The following is a 27,786-nucleotide window of genomic DNA, read 5'->3' as shown; positions in this document are numbered from 1 at the left end:
GTTATTCTCTTGACTCGACTGACCTGAGCGCCTCAGAAAACGGGAGCGGCGACAAGTGGCGTCGCGTCGCGTCTCTTGCCAGCGCCATGGCGCGCACTTCTGCCTTAAAAACCGGGGGAGTTCGGACCTAGAACCGGCGTCACTTCACGTAAGTTTCGGTGTTTTCGTCAGTTGTTTCGGGAACTCTGTCGGCCACTTAATAAAACTAAAAAATAAAGTAAAAAACTGGTCAGATGGGGTAACAGCTTTCTCGCCTGGTTAATTTGGTCAGATGTGTACATCCGTCCCCTTTAGTTAAAATATTTTAAAATTCTTCTCGTTGTTCGGTCCCCCGCTGCCCGCGGAGACACCTGCTGCACTTCGCGCATCCCGCACGGATAAAGTTCCCGCAAGTTTGAAAGTTGCCTCGAAACGAAGTGAAAACGGGACGATAAAAGTTCCCGGCGCTCGTCGACGTTTGTTTTGATGACGTTTTTGTGACACGAGCTGCTTGCTCGGTTCCGATAATGAAACTGTGGCTACGTAAGTGGACATGTAGGTGTTGTATTTGTGCTTTACTTTACTGTTTTAATGCTGATTAAATTAATGTGAAAGCCCCCCCCCCCACTTTGCAGTTTGACTGACATTAACTCCTTCCTCAGTGTGGAGCTGACACTCCACACTGGGCCATCACTGGACCATCACTGGGCTGCGGCAGGGCCGAGAGGAAAAGGCGGCGGTGGCGGCGAGGCTCCAGAATCCGGGCACCACACTTCCAGTCTGCACAATGAGAGGAAAAGGGGCTGTGCGCTGGTTACATGTGATCGCCGGCCTGAAAGAAGCTATTGTGCCGCCTCGTCCCCTCCCTCCCTCGTGTTCCTACTGGAGCGTTTTTTCCTTTTGGACAAGGCGCCGCGCGCTTATTCCATTCGCCCGCATTGTTCTCGGCTCTCCCTCCATGGGGGCCGCTGGAAAGTTTGAGTGTCAACAGTGAACCGGGAAGTGTCTTCGGTCCTGTCCTCCCTGTTAGGCCTGCATTTCCACGGAAGCACAATGAGCTGTCGTGACAATAGACCCCCGCCACCGCCACAAAAAAGGGCCACGGTTATTGTCATGTTGAGTGAAGCCTGATGGGAGCTCCTGGTGGTGAGGTTAGCCCCGCCCCCCTCCCCATGTGGTCCGCCTATCTCGGCATCTCTTCCTCTGCTGGTGTAAGCGAGGAGCTGTGAGGTTCCTGCGTCCTTGTTTGCTGAGCTGAGGGGCCGCGCGCCGTTATCAGCAGAGGCCGGAGGACGCTGATAACAGACCCTGGCCAGGTGAAGGACGTTCACTCGGGACCAGACTTCCAGCCACCGAAATGCTGCTTTTTGGTTCCTTTCGCAATGTCCACGTCTCTCTTTTGATAAGAGGATGGTAAAGGAAAGAAATAGTGACTGTATGTTACAGATTACTTTGAGCTTATTGGTTTACGTATATGTATTTATGTCATTTTGGAATATTCCACATAGCTTTGTTATTGATATCCTTCTCACGATGTTCAAAGGGTTGACATACTGCCACCTATTTTAGAACTATGTTTACATGCGTGTCATTTCTGCATTTTGTACTCTAATACTTCTTCCTGGAAAGGTCTTTGTTGACCTTTCATGGGAATCGTGGCGACTATTACATGTCAGGTGTAAACAGATGAAGATTTTGGCTGATCCGGCGTTAACCTTCTCCCGTGGGTGAACGTGCTGGGAACGCAGGCCGTGGTTTTGCAGGTGTCGCTCTGTAGTGGAGCTGAACACCTCCTGGGGTTTGTGTCATAGATTAAAAGGCTGTTATTACGGCCATCATAATTCCATGCCATTTGCCATGTCTGTTATTTTTGACTCTCGTTCCAATCGCTCGCCGACGGGCGCGTCGTGTTTTGTGTCACTGCGGCGTCGCCACGGCTGTGGTCAGTGAGCATCGCAAGATGACATTTCTATTTTGTGCACCTAACCCTGTAAGCAGTAATTGTTTAGTTCATAGTTTCCTTAGCAGCTCCACTCTCTCCTCCTGCTTTCCTGGAGATGCTGAAGCCGCTGAAGCTTTTGGATTTATTGCACCCCAGAATTTTGATTGACATGCCTTTTGTTCGTTGACAATGATTCTGCTCTATGCTTTGGCCAGCACGCAGTGATTAGAATATAAATTACCGTCCTGCACAAACGGTTCATTGAGGGCCTGAAAAAGGCAATTAAAGCATATGACATAATCGGAGAGAGGGACTCTAAAGTCCTCTTAGCGGACTGTTCGAAGTGCAAAACTTTTAACAAAAAGTTATTGGATCTCAGGGCATCTGTTCCTGATCATTAATAAGATTGTCTTTGCTTTGCAGAAGAGGGATTTCATCGCAGAGAAGGACCCTATTCCGTTCTAAATGGATTCATACAGAGTTGGGGGCATATGCAGCGGCGGCCTGCAACAGGGCTACGCCCAGCCTGCCCGCCCCACCAGAATTCAGAACAATGGTAGCTATGGCCTCAGCATTCGGGTCCAGGGGATTGATGGACACCCTTATGTTGTTCTCAACAACCAGGACCGCATTCCGCCCAACCCTCATGACAGTAATGGCCACGTGGAGCCTGATGGTTCCTTCCTCGACAACTACCAGGACTATGACTTCCGAGGGCTCAGGGAGAGCCACTCTGACAGCCCGTTCGTAGAGTACAGGTCCCAGATGCAGTTTGGTGGTCCCCACAATGGTGTCAAAGACACAAGGAAGCAGTCCACACTGCTCAACTTTCAGAAGCATCCTGAGCTTCTGAAGCCCTATGATCCAGAGAGCAACACCCTGGAGAACTTCCACAGCCTCCCAACCCGGCCAGTGTCCTTAGCTGAAAAGAACACTGCCCATCAGAGCTCTCTGGCCCAAACGTCTATCCCCCCAGCCTCTCACATGAGGTCGTCCAGCCTTGACCAGCCTCGAGGCTCTGCAGCTCTGACACAGCCCGGAAAAATGCAGGCGCAACCTCAGGCACTTCCCAAAATGTTCCCCTCCAAGGTCCAGTCCAAACCCCAGCAACCTCAGCAGCAGCCCCAGACCAAACACAAAGTCTTCCAGCAGCACTCGGCTCAAGCCAAGCCCCCATCCCCTCTCCTAAACAGAGTTCCTCAGCTCCAGACTCTGCCCCTACAGAGGGTCCCACTGCCCCAGGCCTGCAAGACCAGCTCTCCCACCAGCACCCAAACAGTCAAGCCTCCCAGTTCAGGTAACAGCGCTCGCACCAGTCTGGAGCAGAACCATAGTGAGCCAGATGTCTTGCCACTTTGTCGGGTCGACTCTAGTGGCCCAGTCCTCCAGTCCACACCTCGTTCCCGGAACACCTCCACATCTTCCACTGCTACCAACGCTTCCGCTCCGAGACCCCCTCAGGATGAGCTGGAAGCTCTGTACGCAGACACAATAAACCGGCACGAGAACCGCCGATACATTCCGTTCCAGCCTGGCACGGGACGGGACATCGACACCGGCTCCATCCCGGCGGTGGGCGAGCTGATCAGTAAGTTCGATGGCAAAGAGGGGAGCCAGCGGCGAGGCCGCGCCGGGCGGCGAAACCGGATCCACCCCGAGGATCGCAAGCGCTCGCGCAGCGTGGACAGCGCTCTTCCCTTCGGCCTCAGAGGTGACGCGGAATACCTGGATGAGGTCAACCGAAACCGCGGGAGGTCCAACGAGCACGTTCTCAGGCCGTCTCAGTTGAGCCTTCAGAAGAGCTCGGGAGGATCCGCCGTGTCCCGTAGTCTTTCTCTCACTCTCGGACGAAGGTCTGCTCTGACACGAGGCAGCAGTGCTCCAGTGTCTCCCCAGGGGACCCTGCCTGGCGAGGCTTGCACTGTGCTAGGCTATAAAAAACCTCTGGTCCGATCGTCCTTCCAGCCAAAACAGCCTGAGGACAGTGTGGACAGTGGAGCTGAGACCGCTTCTAAGACACTCACCAGTGTGGCTTCGACTTCTCTGTCCAAGCTGCCCAGGGACTTTAATTCTGCCAAGAAAGCCAATGCAGATGTGGAGGCTCAGGTAAGAGAGAAGGTGACACAAACGTGTGTCACCAGCAGCAATATTTATATATATACATTTTTTAGATCCCAACCACACTAAAAACATGTCTTCTCTTTCAGTCCACTCCTGATCTTCTGAAAGGTCAACAGGAGCTTTCACAACAAACACACGAAGAGACGGCAAAACAGATTTTGTTCAATTACTTGAGGGATGGGTGAGTGCGACACCTTCCAGATAGACACACTACATATACAAATATCTTAGATGGTGGCACAGATATACTTCCTTGAAAATGGGTTCTTTCTGTTCTTTACCCTGCACATTGCTCTCCTGTGCAAGATCTTTGATACTCGTTGCGTGAATCATCCAGGAAAAATGCTCCACAAATACATGCAATAGTTTTATCTAGGTCTGGCTGAGAATGATAAGACACAGAGCTCTTTCTCCCTCCTTCCACTCCCACTGTTCACTGCCTGTTCCAGATCTACTCAAAACCTGCTGTATTTGCTCCTTTTGTTTCCTAATCACATCTACCCATCATCATACAATTTTATATATTGCTGTGAAGTGACCTCAAGCATTCGTCCAAAGCCATCACCGGCCGACCACTTCCTTTCATCTTCCAATCTCGGCCTTAGTTGACCGGGCTGTAACCTCTGGTTTCTCCAGCTTCGGACCTATGGAAGAGCTCCTCCCAGTCACCTCAGTGAATCACCTAGTGGGGCCAGGTCAGCGATTATCAGTAGAAGCAGATGTTTTCGTTGGAGAAGAAGTGCAAGAATATTAGCCGAAGACTACAGAAATAATACCACAAGTGCAGTTCCAACGTGTGACAGTTCAAGAAGAAAGAAGTGGTTCCTGTGTTGGCCGTTTCTAGTCTGCTGGATTCTATATAGTCTGCCAAAGAGCAGCAGGTCCAAAAGTCTGTGTCCAGGGTGTGAGGGATCTGTGGTGATGTTCTCTGCCCTTTTCATGGTTCTTGAGAGGGACAGGTCATGGATGGAGGGTGTGGGGGACACCGAAGATCTTACTCCTTTCTACTTCTACAGCCGATGCCTGCTTTGTCACCCTGTAAATTCTAGAGCCTTGACTCCAGGTCAAGGCTGATAAACATCTTTTTGAAACCTCACTGGATGATGGTAGATCTGTGTTGGACCACACAGGGATGAAAATCCAATTATTACTTTGAAGTCATCTTTGGTGAGATTTACTAAAGCGTGGCCTTTGACCCTCTGGGCCAACTCGCCATTAGGAATTTGGTGCTGTGGGCGTGTGGTCAGGAACTCAAGAGCTTAGAGAGTTCCTTTCCCACAAAGCTCAACCTGCCCCACGGATCCATGTGATAACGTGTTCTTGTTAATTCAGAGCAGAATCACACCTCAAAGGAACCGTGGAAGGCCTTATTGTTCTCATCTCTTTGACCAACATGGCTTAAATGAGTCCATAGAACTGGGTGATGTCTCACTTCCTCGTGACTCAGGATTTAGTCGCTTGGGTTCATGGTGGCTGACGGTTTGGTTTGACATTCGCGGGGGTGTCACACAGTCCTTTTGACTCATTTCATAAACGCAAACAGAGTTCTGGCCCTTTCACTTTCAGCCTGACAAACTGTACAGTAAATCGTTTCAGAGAGAGCGAGGGAGGTAGGGAGGGGTAAGAGGAGGGGTGCAGGAAAGGGTCCGGTGCAGTCATGTGAGCGAACGGAATGCGACCCTACTGCTTGAATTTACACACTGGAGACGTGACCCGCTGCTCGCTGTGGAGGGGAAGGCTGGGAGTCGGGCTGTGGTGCACAAACAGACTGTACAGCACGTGTCTCACTGAGGGTTGCAGGTGATTATGGAGTCGAGCCGTCTGATCCACCAGGCACCCACCTTGCCGCAGCCTTGCTGACACCTGGATTGCTCGGGTTCCAGAAATAACGTCTCCGTTCATGCACATGTGTGCAGTTCAACCAGTATTTTTTTTACCATGCAGGAGTAATGACAACGATGACACCACCAAGAGGAAGGTGAACCTGGTGTTTGAGAAGATCCAGACATTGAAGTCCAGGGCCGCTGGGAGTGTGCAGGCCGACAGTAACGTGAGCCTTTTTTTTTTTTTTTTTCTTTTATGACGTTTTTGTACCAGGGGCTCAGCTAATGGCTAAGACTGTGAGCCTCTTATCTTAGAGAGCTTTGTCTGTGTGCTGAGTGTAGGCCAGTGGCCAGTTCTGCTTACTCAACTGGCAGCATAAACATAAGCATGCTTTTTTTAAACTTTTAAACATCTTAGAGAACATGCATGCCCACCACCAGAGAGAAACTCCGTTTTAAAGCTGTGCTGCATCATTCATGTCATTTGTCAACCAATAAAATTATGCAGGTCTCAATATCAGCAAATGTCTCCCTCCACAGACGCAAGATCTGGCAACCCACACCAAAGCCCTGCAGGACCAGAAGGCAAACCTTGAGCAGGAGCTGGCCACGTTGAGGAAAGATCTCCAGCATGAAGCCGAGGTGGAGTCCTAGAGCACCATGCACATGGCACAGAATAACAGAAACTGCAGTAATAAATTCAGAATCTTGAGGTAGCACAGCGCAGATGGGCAAACCCAATGGAAGAACCACATGAGTATTAGAAACTAGCAAGAAATGCAGTGATATGTTGCATTTCTACTGAGTAACAGTGTCGTGTAATGGGAACAGGTTTGCCTGTTCTGTGCTGATTATAGGTTACCCTTCCAGTTGGTCTGTTTATAGGCCTGGATCATTTTCTCTCCATTGTCAGAACATCCCTCCCATACCATGTCTTAAGATGACTAATTAAATTTGCCAATTATGGGCTTGGAGAGAGCGCAGGCCCTTCGACATTGAACGAGAGCACAAAGGCAGGGTGCCCTGGAACGATTTCAGACATTGTGTGTGTGTGTGTGAGATTGGAGTCACCACGAATTATGCCACACCTTGCAAAGTTCTCTGTAACATCGTGATCACAACCCTTTGTTGCACAAGACAGTTGTTCCGAGCACAATGCTGGAACGGCGGAAGAGCAAGAAGGTGACTGTCAATCCCATCTTCCGTTCCCCTTTGACCTTTCACCATTCTTTATTCAGCCAACTTGGCACAATGATGGAACATAAGCCAGGATACTTTTTGCAGTAAAAAATGGCTGATTAACACTATTTATTTATATGCTTATTTTTTTAGTTAGTTGAGAATTTGCTCTTTTGCCCACATATGAACCAGAAGACAACAAAGTCCCAGGTTCAAACTTACTCCCCTCAGTGTCTCCAGGGGGACTGTCCCTGTCACTACTGATTGTAAGGCGCTCTAACATCATTTATCTAATGTTTTTTTTTTTCTGTGATGGAACAGAAACAGAAGAGTCTGGTGGAGGCCCAGGAAAAGGCCGGAGAAGATGTGCGGGAGCTACAGAAGGACCTGGAACAGAGCAGGGACGAGTGCGCAAAGCTCATGGAAAATCTTGCCAAAACGGAAGCAGACCTTCGTACGACGCTGGAAGAGTAAGAGATCTTTGGTGACATCCTGGTAGCATTTAGCCCAAGTCTTTGGAGTTTTCTGGGACCTGGCATACAGTGGCGGGTCTTTCAGCTTTGTGCTTTTAGTGCTGCACCTGCATGCACCTGCATGCATCATCCCCCCACAGACCCATGCGCAGGTGTTCATGGTCTGAGTGCACAGGTGCGCTGTGTGTGAACACCTGTCTGTCCGTGCGTCTCTTTGTAGGTTGTTTCAGGTGAAGATGGAGCGTGAGCAGTACCAGACGGAGATTCGGGATCTGCAGGAGCAGCTCTCAGAGATGCATGACGAGCTGGACGGTGCCAAGAGGGACGAGGCCGACAGCGCGGAGAAGCAGGGCCTGCTGGAGGTAATGTATGACAAAAAGGGACGGGGTTAACACAGAGGGCTTTGTAGTGATCCTACAGCCCCGTTGCCAGGTTGGAAAGGGCTGAAAAAAGGCTCGGGTCTCTGTGGCTTTGCCGATAAAACCTCCTGCTGATGTTTTAACGGCGAACGAGGGCTCTTCTGGGATACGTGCCAGTGATAAGGAATGGTTCCATTGTGGTTAATGGATCCTAATGTTGAACTGGCAGGGTTACGTTTTGCCTTAAAACTCTTACGGAAGAGTCTAGTAAAATCTAATGTTTTTTTTTTTCCATTCCACAGTTTTCTAACAGGATTCAGCGAGCGAATCCTGGATCGGTTATTATTGATTAATTTGCACAAGGCAGGATAGTCGAGCATGATTGCCATTTCCCTCCAATGACAGGACTTCATGCAGCTGAAGCTGGACTTTCAAGATGTTATGGTGGCTAAAGAGGAGCAGGAGGAGTTGCTGAGGAGGCGAGAGCGCGAGCTGACCGCCCTGAAAGGGGCACTGAAGGAAGAGGTGGCCACCCATGACCAGGAAGTGGACCGGCTGAAGGAGCAGTACGAGAAGGAGATCCGCAAACTGCAGACCAACATGGAGGAGGCCAAACAAGTAAGGCTGGCTGGCTCATAACTACCTCCCCTCTCCTTAACAACATGGATAATTAGCGCTGTGATCTTTCTTGCACGAGAGTGGCCACTGTGAGCCTAGTGTGCAGACAGTCAGCCTTTATATACCAGGTACTGTAGACGTGCCCTGGCTTACCTTGTTCCGATGGGATTGCAGTGCATGCTGGGTGAATTGTCATGTGCTGATCGCCTTTTTTTTGTGTATAAGCCAGGATGCAATATCTATGCTGCTCCTGTTTTCATTTATTTCCGCGCTTGGCACTAGAGTGGAGCAGCCTACTTGCTTAGCCCCTCTTTAAATGTTTAATTGACTGGCATTAAGGTGACTTGGCATTCTGAGCCCACACACACGCTTTTTTTTTTTTTTTTTTTGCTGGGAACGTGTGGTGTTCGGGCATTATGAAACCAGAGTATTCCCTGCTGTTGGAGTAACTGCGAGTGAAGTGTTCTATCGGGATTTTGCACAGAACAGCAGTTCTCTGTAGGGGAATGTGAGTCAGTGGTCCGAAGGCTGGCAAGAACAAGCTGGGCTTCCGTAATGTTGCTCTCACGTTGATAAAAAATGCACACGCCACCGATGCTCATTCAGATGATAACCTCGCAGACCTGGTCCTGGATGTCGGCCCGTCATTTTGAAATGAAATGAACAGCTGTCCTGACGTTTGGAAGAGCAGGGTTTAGGACAGCTTACATCACCTTCATTTATTGTCATGTTACCGTGACAATAAATCATACTTTCATCAGAACCTGGGAGAGGAACGAGTCTGACTAGGCACAGATGGGGGCGGGCGGGTGAGGCGAATCCTGTTTGTGCCGGACGTGCGGTTCCCTCCTGTGTCCTGCTCCCCAGTCAGCCATTTCCTCCACATCTGTCCCCAGCGCTGAGCTCACTTCCTCATCCTTGCAAACACTCATGGCCCCCCCCGGGGCCGGGGCCATTGTCACCATTGTTTGTCTGAAACGGCGGGAATGTCTGTTTATTTATAACCGCCTCGCACGGCGCCTCTAGTGGGAAAAGGTTTGTGTCGGAGGGAGGGAGAGCGTGACGTTAGAGTGGCCGTCCCTGCCGCTCAATTAACGGCCACTGATCTTACAAGCTGCGCTCTTCCTCCATTCACACGGTGTTCGGGGCCTGGGGGGGGCGGGTCTGTGTCGCGGTTGGTAAGAGGGCCAGTGTGTCGGCGTGGTCCTTGGAACAGGGCGAGAGCTGAAGTGGGTTTGGGGCTCCGGAGGAATGTGAGGAATGCCAGGAGTCGCGGTGGTCTGGAGCCGAGCCCCCTTGGGGAAGAGGAGGAATTTTTGCCATTCAGCAGATTGGGTTACGCACTATAGGAGAAGCGGAGGTGACCCTAGTGGAGCACCAGTTCTTCACCTCTTCCAGTTGTTCCTATGAACATTCCCATCCTGGAAAATGATGCTGCTCGATAAAACATTGATTGTCTTCAACCTCCGAAGGAGCACGATTGACGTGGGTGGGGTCAAGAGAGGGAGCATTTCCTCACCTGATGACGGCCAGAGGTGCGGAGTCATGGGAATCTCTACAAGCGAGGCAGAGAGAAGGGCTGACATAGTTGTGGGTGGTGGAGGAGATCGTGAGGAAGAGGGCGGGAATGTGGCCAGCCCTCATCTGGTTGTAATTATCGCCGCGTTCCCCCATGTGCTTGGCTTGACCGTAAAACGCTCCAGACACATTCCGCACTCTGAAGCTCTGATGGAATGCCTGGGTGCCACACCCACCCGAAACGGGGAATACGGTTTCATATATGATTATTACATTCCCTCAGTGTCCTCTGGTATTTGTGTTTGTACAGGGTGTGTGTGTGTGTGTGTGTGTGTGTGTGTGTGTGTGTGTGTAAATCAGGTCGTTCCGGTGGCCTAAATACCCACGTTGTCCTTGATGCCTGGCCCGCCACCTACACCCGGATGCCATGGTTCCCATGCCAGTTCAGGGTGGCGCTCTGGGTGCCAGCGAATTCCCACGGTAGCGGTGTGCCATGTGGCCGCTGGGTGAAGAGGCAGGGGTGTGTGAAGCGATTGTCACTTGTGATACACAGCACAGCGTGCACACAGTGAAATTTGTCCTCTTCATTTAACCATCACCCTTGGTGAGCAGCGGGCAGCCATGACAGGCACCCGGGGAGCAGTGTGTGGGGACGGTGCCTTGCTCAGTGGCACCTTGGTGGATCTGGAATCGAACCGGCAACCTTCTGATTTTGGGGCCGCTTCCTTAACCACTAGGCCACCGCTGACCGAAGCTTTGAACTTAGGGGTTTTGTGTATGTAGGTGTGTGCAGAGATCTATATTTATACCGTATAAGTTCTGTATTTCTGTGTGAACAGGAGCCTCGAGAAATGTATTGTTTAAATGAAAAGAATTTTAAGAAAATGTATTTATTTCTCATCTTTCTCACTTCACTCTACCTTGTGGGTCAATAGTCTATGAGACGTCACCAATCCCAATGCTTGGATTGAAGCATTTAAACAAGGTGTGTCCTCAGATGTCTTGAGCAGAAACCTGTGTCAAGAGCATGTACCCATGTTTCCATGTTTCTGAATGCTCCGCTGTGAGGTAAGAACCTTTTGAAATCGCTCAGGTCTTGCACAACTTGGCCAAACACCTTCACAATCCTGCAGCTCGGCACAGACGCAGGCCTTTGAAACAAGAGGCTTTCTTTTTTTTTTTTTTTTTTTTTTTTGTTCCGCTGCTTTCAAGGACTCCTGGAAGGACTCCAGGGCTTCTCAAACATCACTTTTTAATTTCCACTTCAGTCTTGTCGGGGAGAAAAACAACACCTCAGTGGGCTGTCCCTTGCTGGCACATTTGTGTGTATGTGACCATGGTTTGGTGACGTCCGCCATCGCAGTGCGTGCCTGCAGCAGGGAGGGAATGAACCCGCAATCGTTCAGCTGAAGCAAAGAGGCAGGATCTTGGCTGCCGAGATGAAGCGAGCACTTTGTGTCCCGTCCACAGTTCCTGAAGGACCCATCTCCTTGAATGGCCTGGTCCTGTACTGACACCCAGTACTTTGCTTTTATGACAATGAATTGACTGCACACGGTGCACGCAACAAAATGTGTCCTCTGCTCTTAACCCGGGGAGCAGTGTGTGGGGACAGTGCTCAGTGGCGCCTTGGCGGCTCAGGATTTGAAGCGCCTGAATCGATTACGGGTCTGTTTCCTTACCCGCTAGGCCGACCTCTGCTGTAGACATCTCAGGACCATGCCCACCAACATGCAGATTATTCAAATGTTCTGACGTGTGGACTAGTGAACGTGAAGTACTGAATAATTTTGGCACCCTGGTCTTATAATTGATGCATCGCAATGCAGATGTGTGCGATTCTGCATCAATGCAGTGCAGAACATAATCGATTATATCATAAGTACATTGCTTGGCAATTTTCTGGCAGCGGCATAAAAATTCTCATTCGAAAGTAGTGCCGGTAGTGACAGTGGTTGCCTGATCTGAGTAACACGCGCCACTCGTGTTTTGCCGCGAACAATCAAATCAAAGCAGGAACTGATCTTAACTGTCTCTGAGTGTCCAGAGATCTACGACACGACATTATCGTCTTACCGGGAGTTTAGACAATCACCCCAATGAGTTGAGCTGAACTCAATGATTTTTAGGAATCGCAAATCTCATGGCGAGCACAGCGTGTGCCGCATTCGTTCTAAAAGGGGCTTTGGATTTGCTCCAATGCGCAAAAAAAATGTCGCCGTTCAGTCCGCGCTCACTTGGCGCCCAGGACGTCTGAACCAGCCATATTTTTCTGACGTTCATGGCACCAGGTCAGCACGGACTGAACGGCGACAGTTTTTCTTCTCATTGTTGCAAGTCAAAGCGTCGCTACGGGTGACCGAGACCTTTTACTTCACATGATGTTTACAAGCACGAGAGTTATGTAGGCAAGTTTTGGGATTCATCGCGATGCACCGATTAATCGTAATTGAATCTAAACGAACCGTGAGACCAGTGTGATCATTAAAGGTTCAAATTCTGCTACAACTTTTCTGTCGGTGGACAAAGTGAATGTCGCTCTGGATAAAAGTGGCAGAGTGAACATAAACCAAGATAACAGGCATGTTATCAGGCTTGAGCACTTAGCCTATCAGTTTGAACGAAGGCAGAGTGGTTTAACTGGGGGGTGAAGGGTCAAGACTGCTGCTTGTGAACTCCACATCCCTCTTGGGCAGAGCAAAGACACCCTGGCGGCGTCCTCTCTGCACGGCGGCCGTGTTTACCCAGCTGGACCGGAGCACCGCTGCACGGTGTTAACGGTTAACGCTCGTAAACACGCCGAGTTTAAAAGCACAGCGGGCACCTTCAGAACCTCGTCTTAAACACCAAAACAACCCGAGTAGATGTGCTGAACGCTGTATGGTGCGAATAAGCATGTTGCTCCTGCAGCTTAGCTTTAAAAAAATGTCAGTATTTAACTCTTCATTTGTGATCAGTAGAATATGGACCGTGTAAACTATTAGTGCACAACATATCTAAACTTTTATAATTAATATCCAATGAAGCAAGATTTACATTTATCAGACGCCCTTATCCACAGTGACTTACAATCAGTAGTTACTGGGACAGTCCCCCCCCTGGGGCAAATTTTAGGGTTAAGTGTATTGCTCAGGGACACAATGGTAGTAAGTTGGGTTTGAACCTGGGTCTTCTGGTTCGTAGGCGAGCGTGTTACCCACTAGACTATTACCACCCGTATATCTTAATTGAGAAGATGCGTACCATCAGCAGGAACCTTTATTTTGTGGGCTGGTGGAGAATATGGTGCTTTGGTAATGTCTCCAGAATATCTCTTTACCTTATGACCTTTGGCTGATTTTTTTAAGGAGTTCGTAATAAAAAAAAAAAAAAGCACTGCGCTTTTCTGAAGGCTCTTCTAGGTTCAGCTCAGCTGGTCTGAGGGACAATGGAGAGACCCGGACGCCAAATCTCCGTTGGCATTGCCTGTGCAGCCTTCTAATCCTCAGCGAAACTCTGCAGTAAACAGTGAGAACTCACTCGCGCTTTCTCACTTGCGCCTTTCTCCCACTGTTCCCCTCTGCTTGACATGGGAACTGGGACACTGTGTGTGAGAGAGAGAGAACAAAGACACCCCGAAAGCCCCAGTACATTCCTGTTCTCCCCAGCCCAGCCCCCCCCGGGCCCACTACACATTTTTATTTACTCCACCAGCAAGACACGCTCTGCATGCTTGTGGGTTTCTATTTGATTTTTTTTTTACTGTGGGAGATCGCGGTGTTGGTCACGAGTGCAGTCGTTAATAACAATATTACTCCGACTTTGATCTGCCCGAGCGGGGGGAGGAGGACTTGTTTGGGTTCAAGCTCCAGTGGCGCTGTGACGTGGTCGCCACGCTGCCTCAGTCTATTTCATTTTTATGGACCAGGTCCTTGAGGGATTAGAGAAAGACACTTAGTGCTGTTGGAGAACAACTTGGATTTCAACATTTTTGGTCACGTCTGGGTGTAAACTGTTGCAAAAATGCAGGCAAATGGCTTACAGATTTTTTTTTTTATGAACGAAGGACCACAAAAGTTTTTGTAACTTTGAAACTGTCAAAGCTCGGTGGGAGAAATTTCTTTTATATTTAAGCAGGAGTCCAGGGCCAAACATTTTCCGTCTTGGTTATGTGAATGTTTTCTTTTAGTTAATAATTGTATCCCCTCCTTTCAATTTGTTTTTTTTAACCAACCGAGTGTATGTGTGTGTGTGTGTGTGTGTGTGTGTGTGTGGTGTAGCAGGGGTCTCTGGACTTTGGACACTGCAGAACATAAATCTTTCATGTTTTCCCATAATGAAAAAGCGAGATGCCTCATCTCCTGAGTAACTGTCAGCGACTCGCATGCGGACACACCTGGAGAGATTTACACACCTACAGAAGGGCCACGGGCCACATGCCCATGTTGGGGTCATTTCAGTCATTTCTGCCGTGATCTGCAGGGCCAGCTTGAGTGCACCTGTCACCTGGGGAAACAGGCGCTCCGCCTCCAGACCTTCTGGTGTAACGCTGTTCTCAGGCCAGCAAGTTACACTCAAGATGACGGTCCTTTTTACGTCTGCATTTACATTTACCTGTAACTACTGATTGTAAGTCGTTCTGGATAAGGGCGTCTGGTAAATGCTCTAGATGTAAATTTGAATTATTTAACACTGTTAACACTGCTGTGTTGTTGTTTACTACACGCTGACTGTGTTTGGGGGTGGACATGCAGGGAGCACAGGAGTGGCAACCTGCAGCAAACCAGATTGATTGTTCACCACGTTCGGCCCTTATAAAAATATATATAATAATATATAATAATAATGATAATATTATTTAATGACAAGCAGTTGTTTTTGCTGGACTATTGCTGATTAGATGGATATAGTGTGAACCTTCCATAATCTATCGTTAATACTCAGCCCATGAAGCATCTCGATGTCTGCATTGCTTTGTTCCTCAAAAATGAAATGGTTAAGATCGCATGAACAAGATATTCTGCTAAACCGGAATTTTCAGAATCGAGTGCTCTGTGAATGCAGTGTAGAGCGATATGATGCTGACCTATTTTTCAAATACTTTTAAACTGTTGTGTAAATCAGGTCTGCATTGAAATAATGAGCTGCTGTTTATTGTCACTGAGGCCTCTGTCATATGAAACTATGTTCCTCCGTGGTGAGGACGTGGAGTAGCAGAACCAGTTCATTCACATTCTTTAGCTTGTGAGCCAATTTCTAGATATTCTGGTTCAAGAACAAACAGTTTTGTCTGGAAACAAGGAGATTAGCCACTTTGTTAACCGTGTCATCGCCTACTCATCACCCAGTAAAGTGGAAGTGCTTTGTAATTGTCAGAAGAGTAAGTCGGAAGGTTCCAGAATGCTGCCCCCCACTCACTTGTGTAGCTTGTTTGGGCAGATTCTCCTTTAACAAAGAGAATACACACACACACAGGTTTCACACTGTCCTGGTGAGAATTGCCAAGTTTACACCAGCATGCCATCCATAGGGAGAATGTCTAATTAGGCGTCCCACCATGAGTGAAGTTAGGGCCTCGGCAGGTGGGCCTGACTTCGCTCAAGGACAGCTATCCTGTTGTTGCTGTTATTATTACATATATGTAGCACATTGCTACATTAGAAACAGATTGTCAGAATACTATTAATTCGACACAATCCCCCCCAAAAATTAAATGTTTGTATGTTCTCCACAACAACACTGATGTCAAAGTAGCTTAGATTTTGCTGCTCATGTTATGTACTAGGACCATTCTGTACGATACAAGAAAAATATTGCCCCCCCACCCCCACCCCCCAGAGCGACTTACAATCAGTAGTTACAGGGACAGTCCCCCCCTGGAGACACTTAGGGTTAAGTGTCTACCTCAGGGACACAATGGTAATTGGGATTTGAACCTGGGTCTTCAGGTTCATAGGTGAGTGTGTCACCCGCTAGGCTACTACCACCCTATGGCTACTACCATACCAGTATATTCACAATAAATTGCCATAAAATTATTAGTCTCTATGGTGTTAGAATTTAGATCATAAAAGGTCATAAAACGTCCGAAGGATTAATGAATCTGTGTTTGTCTCCTATTGATCTCATATTGTTTCATTTTCTCAGACCAGCGCCGCGGTGAGCAGAGAGAAGGCCGATTTGGAGACAGCGCGTGGCTCAGCAGAGGGACGGCTGGGGCGTCTTACCCAGGAGGCTGAGCGCCTGCGGAAGAGGGCGCAGGAGCTGGAGAACGAGGTGGCCAAGCTGAACCGCATCATTGATGAGGCCAAGCTGCAGGAGACCCGGCTGGGGGAGAGAGTGAACCGGCTGGAGGTCAGTGCGCCACTTTTCAATCCCAGACTTGATCTGTTTTTTTGTCCCTATAATTAATGAACTTGCTGCTCATAATTTTGATTATGCATTCATTTAGACGCTAATAATTGTGTATTTGTGTACTTGCGCAGAGAGAGAAGCAGCAGCTTGAAGAGTCTCTGGCAGAGGTCAGGGAGGAGGAGGAGGAGATGTCTCGTGCCAATAAAGCACTGACCATGCGCTTAGAGGATGTCCAGGTTAGCCAAAGACCCAACAAGTCATAATTAAACTGTGCAGATCCCTGTAATTAGTGAATGACATGTGAACATCTCCTGTGCAGAGGAACCTGACCAGGATGAGCGGGGAGCACCGTGAGCTGGGGGAACGTCTGAAGGACGAGAAGAGTCAGAAGGAGCAGTTCAAAAACACCAAGAACCGGATTGAGGAGGAGAGGAGGCTGCTGGACCGGACCGTGGAGAAACTACAGAGAGAGGTGAGAGACTGGGAACAGTTGGACCACAACTGCAAAAACAAAATGTCTATTTATTTCCATTTTTGCTTCTCCTACTGTGGGCGGGGCACTGAGAGATAGAGATACACCTACTTCTGCTGGACAACCAAGAACATACAAATAAACAGTCTAAGAGATGCGTGCATCACAAATAAACATGCTCCATGGATACCAGGTCAGCCCTGTGTGTGTATGCGTGTCCGGTTTCCAGATGAATGACATCGTGCAGGCATCCCAAACGTCCACGCAGGAGCTGCAGGACCAGATTGACCTCTATAAGGAGAAGAACAGACGGGAGCTCTCCGACCTGCAGAGGCAGCTGAGGGAGCGCAGTGCGGAGCTAGAGAAATCTCGACAGACCACCCGGAGCCTTCAGGAGGAGGTGAGTCTCCCATCCTTTTCTGCTGTCTGACCAACCACAACCACATCGTAGATGAAGATAAGCATCTGGCCAGCATGCATGTTCACATCCAGTCCACAGCCTAGGTTGTCCTCATCCATGGTTCCCAGATGGTTGAATGAGCTTCCTACTGCAATCAGAGCTGCTCCATCAGTCTTCAGGATGCCATACACTCTTAAAGCTTACGTATTTCCAGTGGCGCAGCACTTTTTCCAGTGTCCTCCTCTGTAAGTCAGATTTGCCTGAAATTAACAGTAAGCATAGATGACTGGCCAGTGGGCACGAGGTGCATGAGAAAACAGAGACAAGGCACTGCCGGGCCATTTCAGGCAGACTTATTGGTACCAGGGTGGGAGTAGCATAATACCAAACACTTAGTCCTTTTCCACTGCTCTGGTTCCTGTGCCGGTTCCCAAATTTGGAACCAGTGAGAACGAGTGGTGGGCGTTACAGGTAGCTATACAGGCAGCTATATGGACATCCACAGAAATTCCACAGAAGTCGCTCTGAATAAGGGCGTCTGAAAAATGCTGTAAATGCAGATGTACATAGTACGAGGTAGGTGGGTCCTCTCCCACCCACAAGCTGCAAATTTGCGGTGTGAAGGGGGGGGGATGAACGAAAATGCGAAAGACCCCTGATTTTGTGTAAAAATTCTTACAGGTGTTTTATTCTCATAATTCCTGAAACCCAGGAATGCCATCATTCAATCTGTGGCATTCTTTTGGCATTTGCTTAACTGACTCATCAAGCCAGACAATGCACCACCCCGAACCCCCTTTCCACAGAGTTTTAACCTTGTAAACACTGGAATTCTTGGAATGTTATTGTTTCGTATGGGAATCTATTGGATATTTAGGCTAATGATGGGCCCCCTCTTTTCCATATCTAATCTAAAAAAATATGCAAATTTCAGTTTCAGTATTCTCTCCAGAGAGAATTTTTTTTTTTTTTTCTTGACTTTATATACAATAAATCTGTATTTTTAGAGTTTAGAGAGTTTTATAGCTGGTGTGTTTAGTGTCGGGGATTGTCGAGGTCAGCCTTGGGACCTCCTGACACTACATCCTTTCTACATCCTCAGCTGACCCCGCGCTGTGCTCATAGCTCTGACCACAGCTGTTTCCCGTATGAACATCTCCTTACAATGGAGCAAAATACACACGCAAACAGCTGCAGCTTTTCTTCTTCTTTTGGTTCCTTAGCTGACAGCATTCCACAGAATTCGGCATCAATCTTACTATACCCGGCAGCGTTTTCTGTAGACTTTTTGTAGAATTTTTTTTTTTTTTGGAAAGCTGGGACCGTTGTCTTTGATTGCTCAAGATGGGCGAACACAGCATCTACTGGCCACCACTGGGACTGCATCGGTAAAATTCCGTGCAGGGCATCTAAAGCGCTGCGCTTTATTCTGCTGATGAATATTGAAGGGTTGAATGTACATTGTGTGTCTGTATACGCGCACACATAACCGTGATTCTGTGTATCGGGCAGGTTAACCATCTCGAGGAGGACCTGTGCGAGTGTAAGCGGGAGCGTGATGAAGCTGTGCTGCAGGTGACGTCCCTGGAGCAGAAGGTGTTTGACCTGGAAGTGGAGGCTGAGACCAGGTTCCAGACTAAAGATGACAAGGGCCGGCAGGTCAAACTCATGGAGGTGTGTGATCTTCAGGGTCATCTGGTGCCTTTGGCTTATTTTTTGAAAAGGTGCAGCGCTTACTAGATTCTGGAAAACTGTGATACTGATTCCATCTGCATGCGTTGTGTGCCTGGTGTGCGAATGTGGCTTTATTACTGTGCTTGACACAGGCCAGTAGTGCCAAGATAGCTCCGCAGTGCACGGCCGTCCCATCGCTGGGAGCTTTGTTGATGGTTGCGGATACATCTGTCTGATGACGTCGTTCCCACATGTTACCGCCCCGACATCATCTTACCCACAGGTTCCCATGAAACTGCACCATGCTGAACTGGTTTCATCTGGCAGTGCCACCATTCTCTAACTGCAGGGTCCAAACAATGTGCACTCAAGCTGTTGAAAGTAGTTCTTTTTAGCCTGTATTGCCATTAAATACAGGCAAAAACTTAAAAATGATTTGAAAAATCTGTGACTGTTTTTTCAGAATGAATTGTTCCAGAAATGTCCAGTACTTGGACATTAGCGCAGGGGCTAATGTCCAAATGTCCAAAACAGACAGGCATGCACAGAAAATGAACCGAGACCGTGGCCCAAAAACTTAGCTACAGACTTTTACCAAAGGATACCTGTCGCACCCTCAGGTGATGCTCCCGCATACAGTGCAGGGAGCACACGAGAGGCAATACATTGTTGTGTCTCACTCGCAACAACATAACCCACAATAATCCCAGCTGAATCCCAAATTCCCTCTTCACGGGGTCTCCAATCCCAATCGACTCTATTCTCCTTTGTTGTCCATAGCTGGTGGAACAACTTGCCCCTAGTGTTGGCCCTGTGAAAATGGTCACCATTTTTTTACTTTAATTCTATGCTAAATCTCAGGGCAAGAAAAGGGCAAAAACATTTGTACTTGCACTAAAACAATGCTGTGCTTCAGTTGATGTTTGACTCCCTCTTCCCCAAGGAACGTATTGCACAGCTGGAGCTTGATTTGGACGAGGAGAGACAGAGTGGAGACCTGTTGATGGACAGAATAGACAGAGGGAGGGAGCAGGTGAGACATTCCTCCTTTTCAGGATCAGTGGTCTGCAAACCATCACTGGCCGCGTCATGTCCATGTCATACCGTTCACCATACCGCACAGCTCTTCAGAAGATGACAGGGCATTTTCGGAATGTTCCAGAGAGACCTGGTAGCGCATGCTTGTGTGCATGGATCTTGCGTAAGTGCTCGTTCTGGCCGTGGGCCTTGTTGGGCCTCCCAATTTTCGTGCCCCACTGATCCTGGATCAGGGCTTAAACGCTGATCAGACCGAGCCTGACCTCACTGTTTGTTCCCCATCATTGTTGGTGAAGCAGCCAGTGGAGTTGTGCAATCATGCAAAGGGAGTGCAGGGAGTGCAAAGGAAGGATCTAAAACGTCCCCGACCCCCTCTGTCACATTTTACAGTCTGATTGGGTGTTGTACAAAGAACCTTCTGATCAGCACACGTCTCAGCCGGCCTTGGCGAAAAGATCACACAGTGCCTTATTAGTGCTGCCGTCCAGCAAGTCCAAGGTGAGTTGCCGTGGAGACAGCGGGCTGCGGGGGGAGCGCGGCGTCCGACTGGAACACCTGCGCCGCCCGATTCCAGGTGCTGCCGGGCTGTCTAAATGAGAGTAATCTCCCCTCTCGCCGACAGCCGTCCCCCCTCAGAGCTGATTAGTCTCGTCGCGTGTTCCAGTCTGCTGACTCAGGGCCTGTAGCTGCACGCGGCCGCCACCCATCCCTCATCCCCGCGCCCACTGTCACACTCTAATTGGCATAAAATATCATCCATTCTCGTCACCACCCCCCTCAAAAAAGAAGAAGGGTACAAAGAGCACTCCATGGCTCGCTCTAGCAATATATTTCTTTTTTTTTTTTTTTTTGTCCTTTCCTCTTTTTTTGGGCTCTTCTCCCTCCACCCCATCCTTTCTTCAGGATGGGGCTATAGAATGTCGGAGAAGAATGGGCTCTTTCACTGCACTCCGTGTCCAAGCGGAGTTTAGAGCTTTGCTTCTCTACATGCGTCCAGAAGGATCGTTTCGTTTGTTGAGTCCTTAGCGAAGGTAACGGAGGCTGGTCTGTGAAATACGGCGCTCCACATGGTATAAATGTGCTGGATTCCATTGTAGGGTTTTTTTTTTTTTCTTTTTCTTTCTCTCTTCATGACTGATTGCTGTGGTCATTTGTAAATGTTGTACTGGTAATATTATCAGACGGTAGTTTTTCCACTTCCTCGGGAATTGGGAGGCTTTGAGTGCAGTGCTGGCAGCTCTTCAGAGAGGGCCGTGTAAATATCACTGGTTTATTAAACGCTGCCCTGGAACAAGTGTTACTCAAGAAATGCAAGAGAGATAAGGCAGAAACCGATAGCCAGGTTGAGCTGCACTGCAGCCAAGTTTTCCGGCCAGTATAAACAGACAGAAACAAGAAGTGGCTGCTTGCTAGTTATATGTAAGTTGGAAAGGAGGAAATAACTACAGAATGCCATCCAGAAGATGGTTTTTATAAACTAATCTTAAAAGGGGAGGAGCCTGTAGGCATGAGGGACTGCTCTCACACATCCTACGTCCTCTTTCTGGACTATTTAAACCCCCTCCTGTCAATACGTGCCACGTCCAGGTGTAGCACAGCGTCCATCTCCTCCCTTTCCCTCCGTTCTCTACACTCCTAATACCCCGTTATACACAAACATGACCACGCCCACTACCAACACCAACATGCAGGCTATCAGCATTTTAATTCAAGCATTCCGATGGGGGAAGTAGTGAATGTGCAGTAAAGAATAAAATAAGTGTATTTGATAAGCCAGCATTTCTGTGGTTTGCTCCGCTGTGCGGGGGTGTTGATCTGTAAACAGTGCGTCCCAGTACACCGTATGCAGGCTGCACCACACTGGCTTGTCAGGTGACGCCGTGCTGTGTTGCTGACAGGTGGAGCAGATGAGGGCCGAGCTTCTGCAGGAGAGGGGAAGCAGGCAGGACCTGGAGAGCGACAAGGTGTCCCTGGAGAGACAGGTACCTCTGATCTGGGACCAGAATTCTCCTTCCTCCACCTTCCAACTCTCCCAGTCGCTACAGGAACATTCTCATGCCCATATGTTCAGCTCCATCTCCAGTCACACATGTAATAAAAAAGAAAAAAAGACTCATGCTCACCTCATGGTTGTCATCCCTGCCAGAACAAGGACCTGAAGAGCAGGGTGGCCCACTTGGAGAGTTCCCAGAAGTCTGGTAAGGAGGGCCTGGTGGCTCAGCTGGAGAGCAGGATCCAGGAGCTGGAGGAGCGGCTGGAGGCTGAGGAGAGGTACAATTTCATTCCGGTCCGGATTTATTCAAATTCATTGAAATGAAACTTGTTTAATAAAGGGTAAAGTTATATACAGACTTATTTTTATGATTAAGGGAAGTGTGACATGGTTTGGTTGAGTGTCTTGTGCTGTACTCTTTGCCATGGCTTTACACCGAGGGTCTGTATCATAAGAAGAAATATGGCTAATAACAATAACTGGTCAACTGTTTTTTCACCTGTCCGGTTGTGGGGATGGAGAATAAAAAATATGATATCTGTGTATGTGTGTTTTGTTATAGGGAAAGAGCCAGTTTGCAGCTGGTGAACCGCAGGTTGGAGCGGAAAGTGAAGGAGATGGTGATGCAAGTGGATGAAGACCACCACTCACTACAGGACCAGAAGGACCAGGTGAGGGGGACACCTCCCCATACACACACACACACACACACACACACACACACACACATATATCCAGAATCTCACGTTTCCTCCATCATCTCCTCCATTCTGAAGTATACCGGAACCCCGCTTCCTGATTCGCCCAGTCTCTACTAAACAGTCGGTGTTGCAACAGCTGTGTTATCTGAACAAAGTTCATTTTCTGCACTGTTACATGTTAACTGTTGAAAGAATGCTGGCTGCAGCTGCATGTGACCCTGGAGAAAGTCCCACCGTGAAAAATGATTTTTAAAAATGTCTCTACAGACCTACACATACCACACAAGGACATTGTGAATAGTGCCTGCTTGTTTGTTTGTTCTGTAGCTGAACCTTCGTCTGAAGGCTCTGAAGAGGCAGATGGATGAGGCGGAGGAGGAGATCGACCGTCTCGAGCACGGAAAGAAGAAGCTGCAGAGAGAACTCGAGGAGCAGCAGGAGGCCAACGAACAGCTGCAGAGTCAAGTCAAAGCACTGAGGAGTGAGATGAGGTATGTATACACACACACACACACACACACACACACAGACTAGAATCAAAGCATGGAGCATTAAGATGGGGTGGAAATATCAACCTTTTATCACCCTCCAAAAGGCGCAAGAGCACCTCCGCTCCCATCCTGAACGACCTGGACAACGATGACGACGACGATGACATCAGCACAGACGGCGAAACGTACTTCAGCTCCTCCTCCGGCTACAAGCGCTCCAGCAGCCAGGATGCGCTGACGTCCACGTTCACCCTCTGAGCCCAGCAGTGCAGTCAGGCCCAAAACACACAGAGACCTGTGCGTTTGTTCTTTTAAATGTGCTGAATATTCACGGTCGATTATATTAGATGAATTTGGACCATTTGTTTTTCTTACTCCGGTTTAACATGAGTTTTGTTAGCATAGACATACAAAGTGATGTAATCATGTTCGTGTGATAACTGTTGGAATCTATAAGACCGAAATGACAATCCCGACTGACTGCAGTTTTAGTAGATGTCAGGTGAGATCTGCCATCTGATGGAATGGTTTGGTCTTAATGGACACCAGGGACAAACCTGCATTTACCGTTTGACTTTTTTTTTTTTTTTTTTTTTTTTTTTTTTTCATATTAGACAAATACTCCATAAGACCCCGTGATTTCTCAAACATATCCTTACCCGATGGGCCATTCAGTGTAACAACTGAGATCAAAGTAGAATATGTGGCAAATGGAGGAATCATTTCAGATCAAAATGAATTCTTTTTCACGCCAGAAAACCTTTTTAAGCTTCCACCCCAATAGTGAGGAAGGGCGGTGCCACCATCATGCAGCTGGGCTGTGTGGGATTGGACTTAATTATGCAATATCGTTTTTATCATTCAGACAGTGTCACCAGGATATAACTGAATTGTGAGCTTCTACTAAGGCCTTAAGACGTACAAACAAAAAGTAATGGTCAAATGTGGAAGGGAAATGTGAATTGGATGGTATTTCTCACACAGACACACACACGATCATTACAAAAACACTACATTCCTTCAGTACACTGTACAGGTCAATTTTTTTTTTTTTTTTTTTTTTAAACATTTTTTAGTAAGAAATGTATAAATTTTAAATTTTTGTTCCCTGTGATCTCAGTCATTAGAAACCTTCCTCGTCTGATGCCAAATGTCTTCTTTTCAGATTCAGGCAAGCCTATGTGTTTGTTTTATTATTTGGAAAAACAGTGTTATTACTGGGCGTGCATACTTCTGCTGTAGTATGAGTGTGTGTGTGTGTGTGTGTGTGTGTGGCAGGACGTGGCCCTCTGTTTTGCAAGGTCATGTGATGAGGGAGTTTCTACCGACGTGCTATTTTGACAATCAACTTTTTTGTATGTAAACACTGTGATTTTTATTATTATTTTTTTAAATGCACTGTAATGTTTCCACAGTTACTGATGCTATGTGGAACCCGACACGTTGTGGTTGGGACCCCTCTTTTATATTTCATATTTTGGGCAGCAGGGAGGGAACAGTTGCTGCCTCTACCTCTATGTACACATCTCTTATGCTTAAAGACCTGATAAAATGAAATAAAAATGCATTATTACCTAAACAACACGAGCCAGTTCTGTAATTTATTGTTCAATTCAAGTTTCTTCCTCTACTCCATGGGAACATGACTGGCTCCAGTCCACTCCACTCCCCAAGTTTGGTCTGTCGTTTCATGCTGAGGCGGCTGAGTCAACAGCTCCTCTTTTCTTTAATAATGATCACAGCAGCATCCATGTTTTCCCCTTTATAATTTTTTTATATATAAAATCTTGGGGCCCTGGGGCTGCGAAGGAGGGCCACGGTTCATCCCTGGAGCTCGAAGCAGGCCTGCTGGGCAACTGGATGCTGGCGGGTTTTTATTTTCTGCATGTAAGTGTTTCATTAGGAGACGGGGAAAAAAGTTTTAGCTCTGGAGTTTTAGCTCCTGGTCTCCACCTGGATTTTCACGGGTTAAAATGCACATGTTTTTGGTGCATTTCATCCACATTATAAGTTAATATCTCTTCCTGAAAACTATTTATACAGTAGATGTTTTGATCACCCTTGAACTAATAATTTGTTGAAACGCCTTTTGATTAAAGGTGGGAAAAGTACCATCACGAAAACCTGGCATTTTAACATGGGTGTGGTCACTTCTATTCACTGTACAGCAAGGAAAATGGAACGTTTAAGTGGAAGTGAGAGACCAGCTAAGATCACGTAAACCACGCCCACTTTCCATGGCTCTCTACTGCCCCACTGTGGCACTTCAGATTTATTTGTTTAATGGAAGTGGAGCTGCTGCAATTAGTTGTTCAGGGTGGATCAGTCCAATCTGAAGCTCCTTTAATGTGGTAAATGTGTGTGGACAGTGGTGGCCTAGCGGTTGCCGGTTCGAATCCCAAGGTGCCACTGAGCAAAGCACCGTCCCCACACACTGCTCCCGGGTCGCCTGTCATGGCTGTTCCTTTTGTGCACTCAGGGATTTACAACGAGGTGATTACAAATGTGTGCCACTAGCAGCCAGCGGCCACCGTCAGAAGTTCCTTTATGTTGAAGAGCTAAATGGCTGAGGGTGGGCATCCTCCCTTTGTGTCCCTACACCGCCATTCAGTCAGTGGCCTGGACAGTCTGGGGCGCTCCTCTGTCGAGGTAGAAAAAAGGCAGAAACGCTCCGTTCCCAAGCTGCCCCAATCACAAAAGTACAACAGTCACCTATTGTGATGAGTAGAATAATGTAGTAAATTCTCGGTGTGAAGAATGAAGCCGATGGGTGGGTGCTGAGAAGTGGCTTGGTCAGAACTAAATAAGATTCATGCACTGCAGTCTCTATACCAACCAGTCAAGGACTTTGTATAAGAGAAAATCTGGAATTGAATTTGGAAAAGGAAAACTCCCAGAGCTAAGGAAGGAACGGGAACCCATCCTCCTCTGTTAAAAGAGCAGGATGAGAAGAGACTTTAACATAGAAAGGATCTAACACAGCTCCTTGATCCATTTGTTGTTTAATTAACTAACTAACTGTTCATTTGAATGTTCTTGGGCTACAGAGGTCTCCACAACTGTTATAGTACAAAGCTGTCATGTAGAGGATGGTGGTGGTCTAGTGGGTAACGTCCTTCTTGACTCACATCAGCAGTCTTTGCCGCTCATGTAGTCTCCTTCTCTACAATATCAGACGAATCCTACTGTAACTCCCTTCTAGCTGGTCTACCAACCTATACAAAATGCAGCAGCACGACTGATCTTCTACCTTCCCAAGTTCTCCCACACCGCCCCTCTGCTACGTTCCCCTCTAGTAGCTCCTAGTAGCTGCACGCATCAGGTTCAAAATACTGATGCTGGCCTACAAAGCCAAACATGGAGTAGCACCATCCTACCTCACAGCCCTTATTACACCTCGCACTGCACCTCGTATACTCCGAGCCTCCAGTACTGCTCGCCTGGTCCCTCCATCTCTGAAGGTAAAAGGAAGACGATCATCTAGACTCTTCTCCATCTTGGCCCCTCGGTGGTGGAATGAACTTCCCATCGAGGTCAGAACATCTCAGTCACTGAGCACCTTCACACAGCAGCTCAAGACCTTCCTCTTTAGAGAATATTTAGATGAACTTGTAACCTTCTTCTTGTCTGACTTCTGTACAGAAACTAGAACAGAGTGAATAAAAAGATTGTATTTATAGTTGGGGGTCCTAATGAACCAGAACTGATCTCTTCATAAATGGTAACATGGAAACACGTATGTCGCTCAGAATATGAATGTACATTTGCGGCATGTTGTTCACATTCACATGGGCCAAGTGCAAACGTGCAACATTAATCTCAATTTTAATCTCAATTTCTCAAAACATGCTGGCTGTACGTGGTACTACAGGACGTCCGCTCTGCTGTTATTCACGTCGCATTTCCAGGTTATTTGTGAGTTACGCCCCGCTGTGCGCAAATCCCACTGTCACGTGTCATTGTCACGTCGCTGAGCGCTGTGGTGAATGCATTTCTGTATCTGTATCATGATCACGGAGTCGTACGTATCTGTGGTAAATACCGTGTAATTTACTGTTCATTTTTCAGAGAGAAGTTTCCCCTGTATGAAGTCCTGTGGTCAATGTAAACTGCTCAGTATAAGACAGTCAGTTTAAAAAAAAAAACCCACTTACTACCATTGTGTCCATGAGAAAAGACACTTGACTGTCCCTGTAACTACCGTAACTACAGTACAGGCCAAAAGTTTGGACACACCTTCTCATTCATTTACGTTGGCAGATTCTCACTAGTTTCTTTGCTCTGATTACTGCTTTGCACACTCTTGGCATTCTCTCGATGAGCTTCAAGAGGTCGTCACCTGAAATGGGTTTCCAACAGTCTTGAAGGAGTTCCCAGAGGTGTTTAGCACTTGTTGGTCCAGCTCACCCCAAACCATCTGGAGTGGGTTCAGGTCCGGTGACTGTGGAGGTCAGGTCTCCACTTTTTGTTAAGTACGTAACTCCACATGTGTTCATTCATAGTTTTGATGCCTTCAGTGAGAATCTACCAACGTAAATGGTCATGAAAATAAAGAAAACACATTGAATGAGAAGGTGTGTCCAAACTTTTGGCCTGTACTGTATAAGGGCGTCTGATAAATAAATGAAGTTTATATAAAATGTTCGGGCAGCAGAGGGCGCAGTAAACACGC

General features: G+C 47.8%; 1 protein-coding gene across 1 annotated transcript; it reads left to right on the top strand.

Annotated features, from left to right (window-relative positions):
* cgnl1 (cingulin-like 1) lies at positions 1–23,705 on the top strand. The gene is made up of 19 exons (XM_028956782.1): positions 1–148; positions 2,345–4,027; positions 4,129–4,223; positions 5,987–6,092; positions 6,406–6,507; positions 7,366–7,514; positions 7,738–7,879; positions 8,282–8,494; positions 16,139–16,345; positions 16,477–16,581; positions 16,665–16,817; positions 17,047–17,217; positions 18,730–18,891; positions 19,835–19,924; positions 21,828–21,911; positions 22,076–22,200; positions 22,485–22,593; positions 22,951–23,114; positions 23,219–23,705. Exons 2-19 carry the CDS (start codon positions 2,387–2,389, stop codon positions 23,370–23,372), a joined length of 3,972 nt encoding a protein of 1,323 aa, XP_028812615.1. The 5' UTR covers positions 1–148; positions 2,345–2,386; the 3' UTR covers positions 23,373–23,705.
* The last annotated feature ends 4,081 nt before the right edge of the window (positions 23,706–27,786 follow it).

The sequence above is a fragment of the Denticeps clupeoides genome, chromosome 16 (genome assembly GCF_900700375.1).
Source record: "Denticeps clupeoides chromosome 16, fDenClu1.1, whole genome shotgun sequence".
Lineage (NCBI taxonomy): Eukaryota > Metazoa > Chordata > Actinopteri > Clupeiformes > Denticipitidae > Denticeps > Denticeps clupeoides.
The sequence above is the reverse complement of the archived record's forward strand: the minus strand, read 5'-3'. Positions and strand labels throughout refer to the sequence as shown.